Below are 15,807 nucleotides of genomic sequence, written 5' to 3'. Positions count from 1 at the left end.
AACCTTAATAAAACTTCCTAAAAGAGAAACTATTTTATGATCATAAAATAAAACTAGAAATTAATTTTTAGTTAATTGACTGCAACTGATTGAAAAACGGGTATGTATAGAACACACAAACACTTCTAAGTTATTTTGGATCAAAATGGAAATCAAGATAAAATGAAGTCCTTTGGGCGGAATAATACAAGTGAAAATACATATTACAGCTTAAGGAAAGTAGTTAAAACTTTGAATCAGCTTTGAATCAAAGCCAGAGATCAGTCCATAGTCTTAAATGCTTTTATTAATGAAGAGGAACAAAAATAAATTTTCTAAGAAGCTCCAATTGAAAAGTTACCAAAAAACCAATAAAATAAATAACAAAAGGACAAGAAAAGGAAGAAATATATAAAATCAGAAATTAGAAAACAATTAAAAGAAGGTGAGATGTAACTTGAGTTTTTTTAAAGAAATAATAGATCACTCCGTCAAACTTAAGAAATAAGAACGAACATGCAAATTCCATTCAGTGGGAAGAAGGATTTAACAAAGATAACAAGGAAGTAAAGAGTACTTTAAAAAATTACTCTAATTCATGGAAAACTAGATATAATAAAAATACATGAAAATGTGTAAGTTAACAGATATTGTATGATTCCACTTATATGAATTGTTTCGTCTAAAGTTGTCAAATTCATAGACACAGAAAGTGTAAAGGTGGTTGCTAAGGGCTGAGTTTTGCAAGGTGAAATAGTTCCAGAGATTGGTTGCCCCAAAATATGAATATACTTGACTGTACTGAAAGTATACTCAAAAACAGATGAGGTGCTAAATTTTAAGTTATGTGTATTTTGCTACAGTTGAAACCAAACCTTAAAAATCAAATCAAATAATTTGGTTGCCATCAACCAAACTGTCTCCATTATTTATTTCCTTTTGTTTAATGTTCTTATATGCCCTACAATGCTTTGCATATTTCAATCTTATTAAAGCATGTGGCTTTAGCAGAGAGTATGGTTCCCAAAAATTACCTCCAGGATGTGTATGATTCTGAAGCCTTATTCTAGAAAGCCCAGTAGGTTCTATGAAGCATGAAGATGTTAATGGAAAGGAGGCATCGGGTGAACTGGTAAATGCTTACGGCCAACAGAATCGACTCATTTAGTGAGATGCTGACAGACAAAAATTAGCATGCTGTTCATATATTGACCTTACTATGTGTTAGTCACTCAGTCATGTCTGACTTTTTGTGACCCTATGGACTGTACAGCCTGCCAGGCTCTTTTGTCCATGGGATTTTCCAGGCAAGGATACTGGAGTGGGTTGCCATCTCCTTCTCCAGGGGATCTTCCGGACCCAGGGATTGAACCAGGGTCTCCTACATTGCAGTCAGATGCTTTACCATCTAAGCTACTAGGGAAGCCTGACCTTACTGTAGCTCTGCTTAAAAAAGTCTTGTTGGAAAAAAGCAGACAGAATCACTTGAAATCCTGTGATCTCTCTTCTTATGGACATTTCCCTGAAAATATTATTGAAGTTGTTCTTTCTGACATGTAAACCTTTGTATTCTGAAAGCATACTGACATAAAGGATGGTGCTTATTTGTCCCATAATATAAACCAACTGCTTACCATCCTCTAATTTATTTTCTGCAGCTAAAGGTGTGAGACACGTGCTGGTTAGTCTTCAGAATGAATTTACTTTTGTACAGCTACTGTTAACCCAGGTTAATCTGAATTTTCAAGAGAGCTGGAGAGTGCTTTAAAGACAAAATTCAGTGCTTCTCATTTTGAGGACAGATTGACATTACCTCACTGGACACACACAGAGTGGGGTGTGCACCTGGGCCTGGGTTCAGCTCAGGGATGGCACGTTGACTGTGAACCCCTTCCTATTCTTTTTGTTTTAATTTCTTTTTGGCTGCGCTGTGTCTTCATTGCTCTGCTTGGGTTTTCTCTAGCTGTGGCGAGTGAGGGCTCCTCTCTAGTTGCGGAGCGCGTGCTTCTCATTGCGGTGGCTTGTCTTGTGGCAGAGCACAAGCTCGAGGGTGGGCTTCAGCAGTTGCGGCAAATGGACTTAGTCGCTCTGCAACATGTGGGATCTTCTTGGACCAGACATCATCGAACCCATCTCCCCTGCATTGGCAGGTGAATTCTCAGCCACCAGACGACCAGGGAAGCCCCTTGTTCCTATTCTTGAGGAGCTCGGACACTAGCTTCTACTGAGTTGTCCCTCTGGTGTGTCATCACCCCTAACAGCTCTCATGTTGGGATGTGTTTCCACGGGACAGGGGCAAAGGAGGCCCAGGGAAGCTCCTTTCCAAGGCACCCACGGTGGGCTTTCCAGTTACATCTATACAGTAGGACCACTCTTTGTAACAGGAAAGACCAGGAAACCCCGAACACATTATATATCCAAATACAACTTATGCATATATAAAACTATGAATGTGCATGCACACACACACACATAAATGAGTATGCATACATTTTAAGAAGCAATGATCATATTTGAGCATCTGGGTTTCCCAGGCTCCGTGAAGCACTCCCAGAAGGGCCCCCCTTCCCCATCAGGTCACAGAAAGATCAGGAAGTCAGGCGCTCACCTTGCTGCCACAGCGTAAACTGACTCCAGTCACCCTTCTCCCTCAGGTTCTCATCTTCGGGCAGGAAGAGGCCCTGGGTTTTATCCATCGCTGCAAGGCCTTCATCTCGGATTAACTTCCAGTTTCTTTCTAAGGACTGGAGAGAAGATTCTGGGCTGAAAATATGCCTGGTAATACACCTTAGAGTGACATTCAGCTTTTTGTTTGTCTGATTAATAAGTAATGAAAATTTCCCTCTCGTCTAAATTTGGTGGTGTTGAGTCGGTAAGCTGTGTCTGACTCTTTGTGACTCCATGGATGGTAGCCCGCCATCCTCTGTCCGTGGGATTCTCCAGGCAAGAATACTGGAGTGGGTTGCCATGCCCTCCTCCAGGGGAATCTTCCCAACCCAGGGATTGAACCCATGTCTCTTAAGTCTACCTGCATTGTCAGGCAGGTTCTTTACCACTAGCATCACCTGGGAAGCCCATCCAAGACATTCACCCCATCCTGAATGCACCTAAATCGCCAACACTCCCTGCAGCTATTTTAACTTGTTCAAGCCAGAGATGAATCTGTTCGATTCTTGTTAAACTGCCACACTGATGGGAGAATTACTGCTCTAACACATGGAATTACTTTTCAAATGAGGCCATTGGTAGGTGCCTCGTACGTCAGGCTCTTCCTCTCTGCCCTCCTGGTATTTTAGAATCTTCTTTCATTTCTTTTGAAAGCTGATTTTAGGGGCATCTTTGGAAAGAGCTGATCTTTTGTTCCTAAAACAGGGCATGAAGCCCTAGGGAAAATGTTAAGGTGATTACATCACTAAATACAAATTTTAAAATTTTCCTTAAGAGCAGGCTGTCTTTTACACGTGAAGTGTCATTCCACCCCCTCCTGCCTCCTCTCTCCAGGGTTCCCCTAGGCTGAGAGACTTTTCCATGAGCAGTAGTGACTTAAATTTTTTTTTTTCTTGTCTGCACAGAGGTGCTGGATGACAGACTCAAGGCTGAAAGGAGCAAAGGGGTGCATGGTCTCCCAGTTGGTCCCCAATGGGAAATACTCCAGTAGCAGCACCACTGACTCCTCAATCTGCTGAGCAAATGCTGCATGGACGTTGACTTTTTTCCTGTATTTATTTATCATGAAACAGCCACTCAGCATGTTCTCTCTAGAGCTCAGTACTTGGAGGTAGAATCTGACAACTGGAAGGATCTGTGTTGTGGGTGTTGTGGAGACTGCTGTCTTGAGGATGACAGGACACTTGGGCAGTGACTGAGTCTAGGCACTCACAGTCTAGTGCCAGATACTGGCACTGTAGTCCCCCCCACCATCACCTCTGGGGCATCTGTGGAAGGAGGGGGTCAGACCGCAGAGGGCTCGGGCCCCTGCTCCCCTCTGGGGCAGCAGGGTGGCCATGGGTCCCCACTGTGATGTTGAGGACACACACTGGGCAAGGTCCTGGTGGAACAAGGTGCCCACTGACTGAGTATTGGGCACATCTCAACGGGACAATACACTCTGATGGTTGGGGAAAACGGGGCTAACCAGAGATTACACAGTTCTGCACGGTGACTTGATGAACAACACAGAACAGAACCATCACGACCCCCTACGTGTCCCACAGAGCCACTTTTTCTAGCAAAGTAATTATTGTGCTTGAAGGTGGCTCAGTGGTAAAGAATTTGCCTGCCAAGGCAGGAGACACAAGAGACATGTTCAATCCCTGGGTCAGGAAGATCCCCTGGAGAAGGAAATGGCAAGCCACTCCAGTATTCTTGCCTGGAGAATCCCATGGACGGAGAAGCCTGGAGGGCTACAGTCCATGGGGTTGCAGAGTTGGACCCAACTGAGCGATTAAGCAAGCATGCTTAATGACTGTACTTATTGGGTATGTTTTTCAGTTTTGGAAAGACACCAAAAAGAGAGTTTCTTTTTGGGGCATGGGGGGAGGGAATCTGGAATGGGTCCTGGGAATGGCATTTTCAAGCACAAACCAAGGTACCACACTGTAAAAATTTAATGGTTATAGGAATTAAAGGCCAAATAAAATTTTTTCTTGTGTGCATGCATGAGGGACATAGAGAGACATAGAACAAAGGAAGAGGTGGGGAGTGAGGTAAGGGAGTGAAGAAGGAGAAGGAAAAGGAGAAGGAGGAGGAGAAAAGAAGGAGAAATGTATCTTTTCTGTAATAGTATCATTAGTCTTCTGACTTGGCAAATGACTCCATTTTTTAGGAAATTCCAATAGGAACCTGAAGGCTTGCACAGAGCAGGCCATGCCTACATTCTCATCTGAAATATTACTGCCTTGACCCTACATTCATTCATTTTGTAAAACTGAAAAGAGAGGTTCATAGGGTTGGTATTAGGGTTGGTTGCCCAGAAGACAGCAGCTTCTGATTCACATTTTTTCCTCTGACTACACAGACTTTAGCAAACAGAGCTCTGTTTGTTTTCACAATGCTTTGTGGCCCCATAAACCTGTCATCAGCACTTGCCTTTCAGTTAAACCTCAGCTATATTGGGCACTCCACTCATCTATAAATGGACTTCCTAGTTTCAAGCCTCATTAATCCCACCCTGTGCAGCCAGCACTCCCGTAATCCTCCCCCTCCTTCCAGTGCATGACAGTTTCCTCTTTTTGCAGTTATTCTGCTCACTCCACTTAGATGGCATACCTTTTTCTTCAACATCAACTTAGATGAAGTCTTATTTTTAAAGGCTTCTCCTAACACTGATTTTTTTGCAGAAAGTCTTCAGAGGTGCAAGCGAGAACCAAACTAATTCTTCACTATTTCACTTGCTATGTTCATTCTATTAAGAAATACACATTTTTAAAAAGTGAAATATTACTACAAGTTTTATAATGAAAGCAGCAGTCTCTTACTCAAGTTTTCCCCAGTCTTGAGTCCCGTCCCCAGCTAACTGCTTTAAATATTTTTTCTCATCTTTACCTGCTTTCATCTAAGTAATATATTTATATTGCTATCTTTTGATTTATTAATTCTAGACTTTATCACTCATTTTCTACCAGGGAAGGGAACAAATTTGATGTCTTCTTTTTCTTCTTCTCCATCTAGCAATTCAGCTCATTTCACAAACCTTTCACACATTTGAGTAAACTCCCATTTGAGTTTTATTGAGTTGTAACAAATATACTTTGTTTCACATGCAGCATATATAAATTCTGCCTCCTTTTCTTTGGCTTGATTTTCTAACGCCCTTAACACTGCTTCTTCTTTATAGCCCTGAAAGTGTGCTGTAAAATCTCTTGGTACTATGCTACCTTTTGCCAAAAATATAAGCTCTTTCTCTGAAGATAACCTACAGCAGCCATCTGCTTTGCTCTGCTCTGGTGGTGTCTAGGCTCGCTGGACCATTGTCATCAGGGAACTTCTCTTGACCTCTGCCCAGTATGAGGCTCCCTAATTACTTAATTCTAAACTGAATAAAGGATTATCTGTGTTCCTGAGAAAGGACACACACTGCAGATAAAACTGAATTTCTAAAAATATCTGGTTACTTTTTTAAAAATTTTCATTGTACAGTTGATTTACAATGTTGCATTAATTTCTTCTGTATAGCAAAGTGATTCAGTTATACATTATATATATATTCTTTTCCAATATGGGTTATCACAAGATATTGAATATAGTTGTCTGTGTTATACAGTAGGACCTTGTTGTTCGTCCATCCTATATATAATAGTTTTCATTTGCTAATCCCCAAAACGCAATCTTCCCCTCCCCTAAACTCCCTCCCCATGGACAACCACAAATTTGTTCTCTATGTCCGTGTCTGTTTCTGTTTCATAGATATATTTGTGTCATTTTTAGATTCCACAGATAAGTGATATCATATGGTATTCGTCATCCTCTTTTTTATTTATCTGAAGTTATTCTTACACTTGATCGAAGGCTTGACTATGTACAGGATTCTAGCCAGTGAATAATTTCTAGGTAAGCTTTTGGATAGCAAAGAGCTCAAATCAGTCAATCTTAAAAGGAAATAAGCTTTGAATATTCATTGGAAGGACTGATGCTGAAGCTGAAGCTCCAATACTTTGGCCACCTGATGTGAAAAGCTGACTTGTTGGAAAAGACCCTGATTCTGGAAAAGATTGAGGGCAGGAGAAGAAGGGGGTGACAGAGGATGAGATGATTGGATGGCATCACTGACTCAATGGACGTGAATTTGAGCAAGCTCCAGGAGACAGTGGAGGGCAGGGAAGCCTGGCCTGCTACAGTTCATGGGGTCACAAAGACTCGGCTACAACTTAGCGACTAAACAACAACAGGTTTGGTTTCTTTTGAATCCTCTCCCCAGCTTGTGGAGGGCTACTTTCTGTGTTCTTACGTGGTCTTTCTTCTGTGTTCTCAGACATTCCTGTGTGTCCAAATTTCCTTTTCTAATAAAGATGCTAGTCATATCAGACTAGGGCTCACCCTAATGACCTCATTTTAACTATATCTCCTTAAAGGTCCTATTTCCTAGTACAGTCATATTCGTGGGAATAGGAATTCAATATACAAGTTTTGAGGGGACACAGTCAACGTGTAACATTAATGCAGATTCAGGTTAAAACTAGACCCAGCTGAGAAAGCCGACAGCAGATGGGAGGGGATCCGTATGCCAGTAAATCTATGGCAGCAAAACAAAACACAGTCATGGAAAAAATCAGAAAGATACACGCTTAACATGTGGACAAAACATAATACAAGATAAGCCTAAGCAAGGTTAGGTAAGTAACTATGGGCAAACACAGACACTGGCAGAAATCCCAGAGCTGTTTGTGCCTTGAAAGGTCCTGACTCCAAACTGAGAGAAGGCAAGTGATTCGAGACTATTCCAGGCCAAGTTTCCACATTAAATCAGAGTTAGAATGAATTGATAACAGTAGTTCATTAGTAAAATGTATACCCTTTTAATCCTAATTGTCTAAGACATGTTTGTTAGTTAACTATTTTAGGAATTCCAGATCTGATTTTTTAGAGGTAAAGTCAGTTTGCTTAAATCTTGGATAAAACATGCCTAAACTTTACACCGTGATGAAAGGACATAGGTAACAGTGTCCTTTGCCTTTGAGAGGATATAGCAGGGTAGAGGGGCAGCCCCCTGAGTTCTGAGCTGAAGTTATGAAATCTAAGCAAACACCATAGGAAATGCGATGCTCTCACAGCAAACTGATTTTAATAAAATCTCCGGGGAAATTAGTAGCATTGACGAAGCAATCTTGTGCTGGTTCCTAATGCATTTTAATCAGATCTCCAGTTTTTCAAGTTCAAAAATAAAAATAAAGGGAAACATCTGACATTTCCTATTGGGAAATAAATGAACACCAATCAAATGAGAAAAGCAAAGTCTGTTTATTCAGAGCTTGCTGGAGAAAGGGAGTCTGCCACCATCCCCTGTGTCTAGGCAGAGACACGGGAAAACCTTCTAGTGAAAAAGGGCAGGTTTCAGGCAGGGAAGCCCTGATCGGAGGCTGCTGGCCTGGGGAAGCTGTAGGCAGGCTTAACAGAAGCTGAGTGCTCTAGTGACTGGTGGTTGTTCAGTCTCTAAGTCGTGTCTGATTCTTTGCCCGCCAGGCTCCTCTGTCCATAGAATTTCTCAGGCAAGAACACTGGAGTGGGTTGCCATTTCCTTCTTCAGGGAATCTTGGCAGGTGGATTTGTAACAACTGAGCAACCAGAGAAGCCTTAATGACTGGTTGTGTTAGTCACTCAGTTGTGTCCGACTCTTTGCAACCCCACAGCTCCCCTGTCCATGGATTTCTCCAGGCAAGAATACTGGAGTGGGTACCGTTTCCTTCTCTAGGGCATCTTCCCAACCCAGGGATCGAACCTTGGTCTCCTGCATTGCAGGTAGATTCTTTACTGTCTGAGCCACTAGGGATTGGGTAGGGGAGCATATTTGACTTTCTCTGGTTGGTGCTAAGTTGGAAATGGGGACACAAAATAGGAGAGCTGCCAGTTATTAATCAAATCCTGGATATTTGGGCAGAATGATCACAGAAGTTACTGTTCAGCTTCCAGGATTGTCACTGGAGATAATAAACTGGCTTGCTGCCAGTCTGGTTTGCAGTAGGCTGGCCTCCTGGGTTATTTCTTATAGAAAAGGGGTTGGTTCGCTGGCAGTTTGCTGCAGATGGTGGGTTGATTCCATTTGTATAAATGGCCTGGCCATTGCCCCTCTGTATATTCAGTCTCTCATTCTCTTTACTGAAGGAAAAGGACGACATAAAGTATCAGGCGCAGGGCAAGAGAAGAGTCTTGGAGGACTGAACTTCACTCTCTCTAAAGTGTGGGAGGAAAAGAGTTTCTTCTCCTAGAAGCAAGGAGAAAAGGTAGTACAGGTTGCCAGGAGAGGCAGCCAGCCCGAGGGCTTCAAGGACTCAGAGTCCTCTGCTCTAGTCCAGACTGGCAGGGACACCAGCCAACGCCCTCAGTCAGGAGACGGTAAAAGGGGAAATAACGTTCTGTCATCCCATCTCTGCTCTACTCACAAGGAATGGTGCACCAAGCTGTGTCCTGAGGGAGTAAAAACCCCAAAGTCCTTAATCTCAAGGGGCTGCAAATCAGACAGAGAGTCATTCTGTTTATATATAAAACAGACCATTGATAAACAGATAAGCACATGATCTATCGTGTGTACAAGCACATGTATCTTTAACACATCAATCAGTATGTATGTATGTATGTTAAGATATGGATCATGACCTACTTGATCAAAACTGTAAATGTTGTACTAACCTCCAGACGTGGCTTGCAATGGAGTGCCCTGGAGTGTAAGTCAAACACTGTACTGGAAGAAGGATCAGAGACAAAGCCAATTTTTAGGCATTTGTAAAAAACTGCAGGGGCTTCCCCAGTGGCTGAGTGGTAAAGAATCCACCTGCTGTGTAGAAGATGTGAGTGTGATCCCTGGGTTGGGAAGATCCCCTGGAGGAGGACATGGCAACCCACTCCAGTATTCTTGCCTGGAGAATCCCATGGACAGAGGAGCCTGGCAGGCTGTCATCCATGGGGTCACAAAAGAGTCAGACACGACTGAAGCAACTTAGCATGCATGCACACAAAAAACAAAAATACTGAAAACTCATCAATTTTGCTTTGAAAAAGAAAATGACCTTTTAGTTTGAAATAAGTCAAAGCATTTCTTTTAAATATTTTTTTAAATGTGGATCATTTTTGAAGTCTTTCTTGAATTTGTTACAATATTTCTTCTGTTCTATGTGTTTTTTTTTTTCCCCCCTGAGGCATGTGGGATCTTTGCTCCCTGACCAGGGATCGAACCTGCACCCGCTGCATCTGAAGGGTGAAGACTTAACCACTGGACCACCAGAAAGGTCCCTTAAAGGATTTCAAATATGCCATCTTTTTGGTATGTTGCTGTAACTGGCATCACATGCCCTTCTATAATCTTAGTCGAGTGTTGGCTTTCAGTAAGGGCTCACGTTTAAACCCGCATGGAAACATCCTTGATGGTGGGGTTTTGTTGTGTTTTGCTCTTGTGCCTTGTAGGAGAGGAGAAACTGAGGCAATTATTTCACATTTGGAGAGAAAGAAACTGAGTCTCAGGTGGGTGAAATAACTTTTCCAAGGAGTCAGAGTAGAGAGGAAAGCTAATCTGCTTCTGAAGTTTCCTTTTAAACCACACAGCCATCAAATTCTGTAAATTCTCTGCACTCCCACAGTCATTTTGTTGTCATTTTCAGTGAAAATACCTTTGGAATTCAAAAGTGTAAAGTCTGATTTAGAAAAACAGGATTAAACCATTATATTAATCTTTAGGAACTGCTTTCAGAACTTCTTTTTACTATGATACTTACTTTCCTATAAAATTGATAATCTTCTTACTTTACAGCTTAATTTCACTGTAAATCTGACACTTTTGCTTCTGTCTCAATCCAATTTATTTCAAAAGCAGTTCAGTGAAAATATTTCAAATATTGAATCACACAGATACAAATGTTGAACCACTAATGTACTCCAGTATAAGTTTTTAATTTTGTCCAGGTGACATTATTCATACACAATGGACTTCTTAATTAATAAAAGCCATAGTCTGAGGGAATGCCAGGAAGAGTATCATTTTAATCAATCATTCTTAGACAGTGTCACACCACTGGCAGGTTTTACTGGGCACTTCTCCAACTGTAAGAAAACTACAATATGAAGAAGGAAAACTTATCTATGATGCTATATATTTACATCAGAGCAGATGCTTTGAAAATCTCAGAAAAAGGATGCAAGAATTTCCTCTTTTTCCAGTGATGAATGCACAATTAGGTATCAAGGAATAAAACAGAAAAGGGTATTTTGAACTATGGTTTTCAGTTGCTATTGGCTGTAATTGCTTTATCCATGTTATGATAGTGATTTCAATGCATGTATGTTTACATCTAAATAAATCAGATCAAAAAGTTAATCTTAAAAAAAAAAAGGAGCAAAATTCTTAAGTAGGGTGGCTATTGTCTTACTGGAAGAGATTTCTTTTCCCTTTTCTATTTATAATCTAGAAACACATTAATCCATTTTTGTTTCAATTTCTATGTTAAATACTTTCAAGCCACTTAAGGTTTTCATATTTGTTATTTGGGCAAAAAATTACTCAGTTTTAATTAACATATACCTAAAAGAAAAAACTCTACTGGGCTGTCTCAGTGTTTTTCACAGAGCTACACAGCATCTTAACACCCCCGGTGCACAGAACTGCCAAATTGCCAGCTACACAATAAGGCGAACAATGACAATTCAACACAACGGAAAAACACAGATGATACATTTTGTTGAACATTGTCCGGTGCCTTCAACAAAATTGCACTCTACAGCTCACTGGAACATACAATGAGACTAATTTAAATGAAAATATGCAATGTATGGCAGTTAATCTTTACCTAAGAGTGAGAATCCGGGTAATTATTCTAAAAGGATCTTGGCTAAACACAGCAGCTATCCCATCTAAAAGGTTTCCACCTTACGGTATGAATGCCTGGGTAATGATTCATGATCCATGATAGTCAAGTCTGTGATTTGAAAATGGAAGAGAATCTCGATGAGCAAGTGTCTGTCAACTACGTGGTCTTGGCCCCCGGGTTCCCTCACATAGAAGGTTCTGCCTTGTCACAGTCATCACTGGCAAATGGTCACTTGAAACTACTTCTTTTTTTTAAAGTCATAACATGTACAATATTAACATTTCTGCAAATAAAGGTAGTTTGCAAAGTCAAGCTAACTTTACAATCACAACGCACAGGCTAACTGAGATTCTATGCCTCTGCGGAACTGGGATTAATGCCCAGGACTGGCTTTTCTTTTCCTCTTAGTGAAGTGGAGCTTGAAACAGGCAGGGCTGAAATCAAGCCCAGAGAAATGGAGTTTTGAAATAAAGACTTAATTTGCTAAAAGAAGAAGAACATGAGACATAAGAGCAGATCTCAGTAACTTAGAGGGTACAGTGGCAGGGATGTGAGGATAAGGAGATCTTAGTTCCAATCCCAGCTCTGACTAATTTTTTTGGCTGCACTGTATGCCATGCAAGCTCTTAGTTGCAGCATGTGGGATCTATTTCCCTGCCCAGTGATCAAACTCATGCCCCCTGCATTGGGAGCATAGAGTCTTAGCCACTGGGCCTCCAAGGAAGTCCCCTAGTCCTGACTTATTAAATATAAGACCTTGGGCAAATTTCTTAATTTCTCTAGTCCTTATTTACTCAAATATAAGTGGGTACAATAATACCCATCTTGAAGAGTAAAGGTTAGAAATATTATATACAAAAGTGCTCAGCACATGGATTACAGATAAGATTTCATATAGGATAGCTGTTATGTTGTTATTTCAATAGTATATAAAATTTCAAAATTGGCTCTCTGATGTTTCTTAGAAACTAGAAAATATTTCCCTATGAAAACAAGTTAATACATAAATTAAAATTATAAATCATCACAATAACTAATGTTTATGGAGCACTTCCTACTTGTTAAATAAACAGCCATGGAACAAGCACTGTTTATTTCCACAGGCACTTTGCACAATGAAAGTGAAGCATGAAGAAGTGTTGTTCACTGTCACATAGCTAGTAGGGAATGAGATCAAAAATTCAAAACCAGGAAGTGTGGCTATGGAGGAGATGCTCTAAACTGCTTCACTGTATTGCCATCCACAGAGGAGTAGATATATATAATATTCCATCACATGTAAAAATGGAATATTAGCCACAGAAAAGAATAAAAATTCTGACATTTGCAGCAACATGGATGGACCTAGAAAGTATTATGCATAGTGAAATAAATCAGACAGAGAAAGATAAATACTCTATGTTATCACCTATGTGTGGAACATAAAAAAAAAAAAGAAATGAATATAACAAAACAGAAACAGACTCACAGATGCAGAAAACAAACGAATGGTTACCACTCTGAAGAGGGGAGGAAGAGGGGCAAGATGGGGATATGGCATCAAGAGATACAAACCACTACGTATAAAATAGACAACAAGGATATACTGTATAGCATAAGGAATTATAGCCGTTATCCTGTAATAACTTAATGGAGTACAAACTGTAAAAGTATTGAATCACTATATTGCATACTCGAAGCTAACATAATATTATAAATATACTTCAATAGGAAACAAAACTAACAAAACCAGGCAGTATGCCTGTGGAGCAGATGCTCTAACCTCACTGTATCACCTTAATGTAGGTTAATTAAGTTAGGTATTCATCAACCCCCAGAAATCTGTTTATTATTTTTAACATACTTGAACTACAATGTATATATCACAGCTTCCCGTTTCCTAACATGTTTATTGAGGCATAACTCACATACCACAAAATTCGCTCAATTAACTTTTTACAACCCAGTGGGTTTTAGTATATTCTCAGAGTCATGAGCCATAAACATGGTCTAATTTTAGAACATTTCCATAACTCCTTATGCATGAGCAATCGCTCACCCTCAGGGCCTCTTCCTGGCTATCACCAATCTACTTCCTCTCTCTATTGATTTGTGTGTCTGGACAGTTCATATGGGGGCTTCCCTGATGGCTCAGCAGGTAACGAATCTGCCTGCAATGCAGGAGACACAGGAGACATGGGTTTGATCCCTGGGTTGGGAAGATCCCCTGGAGAAGAAAACGGCAATCCACTCTAGCATTCTTGCCTGAAAAATCCCATGGACAGAGGAGCCTGGTGGGCTACAATCTGTGGGGTTGCAAAGAGTCAGACATGACTGAGTGACTCACACACACAGACACACACAGACACACACACACAATGCAAATAGGTAGCATCATGTCATATGCAGTTCATTAATGTTGTACCACAAATCTTGGTACATCTTCCTTTTTTATTGCCATTGAGTAAAATATCATACTTTGTTTACTCTTTCATTCATCATTTAGATGGACCTTTGGGTTATTTCTACTTTTTTATACTCTAAATAATCCTCCTCTGAACACTTAGGTGCATATTTCCATTAAGCATATATATTTGCATTTCTCTTGGGTATACACCTAGGAGTAGAATTGCTAGGCTGTAACTCTATGCTTAATGTTTTGAGGAACTGCCAACCACTGTCAAAATGGCTGCACCCCTTTGCATTCCCATCAGCAAGGGCATGGGGACAAGATATTAGCTCAGTGACATTAGATGTCTTAAAGGGTGTACCCATTTGTTGCCCAGATCACTCCTACATGTGGAACCTGCAAGATCTCATGGGGTCAGCCAACCTTCGTGGTCTCACCCTGGGAGGTACTTTCACATGATGGATAATGGACTGGACTCTTTATTATTAGTGATAATGTGGTCTAGTGAATTGCCGTGTCTGTTAAATGTTGTTAGAAGAGATCTGCCTGTGGTCAAAACTCAGGGGGTGGCTTCAACTTTATCTAGTCTTCATCTCCAGTTCTTGGCAAAACCTCTCAAAATCCATGAAATTTCCTGAATAAGTGCAGTGACCTTTTCATTCCCTGGTGGCTCAGATGGTAAAGAATCTCCCTGCAATGAGGAGACCTGGGTTCTATCCCTGGGTTGGAAAGATCCCCTAGAGAAGGAAATGACAACCTGCTCCAGTATTTTTGCCTAGAGAATTCCATGGACAGAGCAGGCTGGTGGGCTTCAGTCCACGGAATTGCAGAGTTGGACATGACTGACAGACTAACGCTCTCTCACTCTGTCATTCATAAAGAGTCCCAACAGAGCACACTTGAATTGAGGCTAACGAGGTGACTTAGTGTGGGGCATCAGATGGCCGCAGGAAGGGGCTGGTCACCAAAAAGATGACGTGACTAGGTTGGAACTTTCAGCTCCACCCATCACTGGGAGGGACATGGGTGCTGCAGATTAAGCTCCATAAACACTGGTGAACCACAAGATCTGATGCACTTGTGGGCGGGTGTGCCTGTCCATAGGCCAGGAGGGGGCGTACCCCAGTTCCATGAGGACAGGAGTTCCTGCACTTGGATCCTTCCCCTTCCACACCTCACCTCGTGTATCTCTTCATCTGCTGTTCATCTGTTTCCTTGATAATATCCTTTATGATAAACTTTCAAGCACAAGTAAATGTTCTGAGTTCTGTGAGCCACCCAACATAAAACTCTTTGGGGTGCTCAATAAGTTTCAAGAGTGTAAAGGGGTCCTAAATTGAAAATTCTGAAAACTGTTCTTCAACAAATTTCTCTCTTCACCATCTAACCTGAACTCTTGTCTGGTGGGATGAAAAGATTTGCTTTGCACTGTTTTCTGCATATGCCCCTGGAAAGAAAATCTATCTCCACCCGGACATTCCTTTGCTTGAGACTCCATCTCTGAATTTTGAGGAGGAAACAGTCAAGGACTTGGCAAAGTTAGCACTCACCTTCACTAGCTCGGTGTAGCCTGTCTCCTTGGCGGTCCACCACGGCTGGGCCTTCAGCCCCTGCACGTTGTACAGTGAGCGCTGCCACACGGAGGCAAAGTGGCCCCGCTGGTGCCCCAGCTCGTACCACCTATATGCCTGGAAAATCAGAAAGGTTGAACTCCAGATGAGGCAGTCTTACTGTAAATAACCTTACAACTAAAGTCACTAAAAACAAGGTACGACTTTGTGACAATCAATAAAGAGCTGGCTAGTTAGGTGCCCCAATACGTTAAACACTGGCAAAAATACTGTTCTTTGACTGGGTTTTTGATTAGGAACTATTATTTTAAATAAATGTGTGCATTTTATTTTCATTCCTAGGCTGTAAGCTCTCTGA

General features: G+C 41.2%; 1 protein-coding gene across 4 annotated transcripts in view; it reads right to left on the bottom strand.

Annotated features, from left to right (window-relative positions):
• Nucleotides 1–15,807, bottom strand: part of ASPH (aspartate beta-hydroxylase) — a 175,400-nt gene that overhangs the window by 16,891 nt on the left and 142,702 nt on the right. For all 4 annotated transcript variants that reach the window (XM_065902644.1, XM_065902643.1, XM_065902645.1 and 1 more), the window contains 2 exons: nucleotides 15,429–15,566; nucleotides 2,588–2,723 (listed from right to left, as the gene is read on the bottom strand). In XM_065902644.1, the coding sequence (XP_065758716.1) occupies nucleotides 2,588–2,723; nucleotides 15,429–15,566 (274 nt within the window). The remainder of the gene's footprint in view (nucleotides 1–2,587; nucleotides 2,724–15,428; nucleotides 15,567–15,807) is intronic.

Source organism: Muntiacus reevesi, chromosome 12 (genome assembly GCF_963930625.1).
Source record: "Muntiacus reevesi chromosome 12, mMunRee1.1, whole genome shotgun sequence".
NCBI lineage: Eukaryota > Metazoa > Chordata > Mammalia > Artiodactyla > Cervidae > Muntiacus > Muntiacus reevesi.
This window is presented reverse-complemented; position numbering and strand designations above follow the sequence as displayed.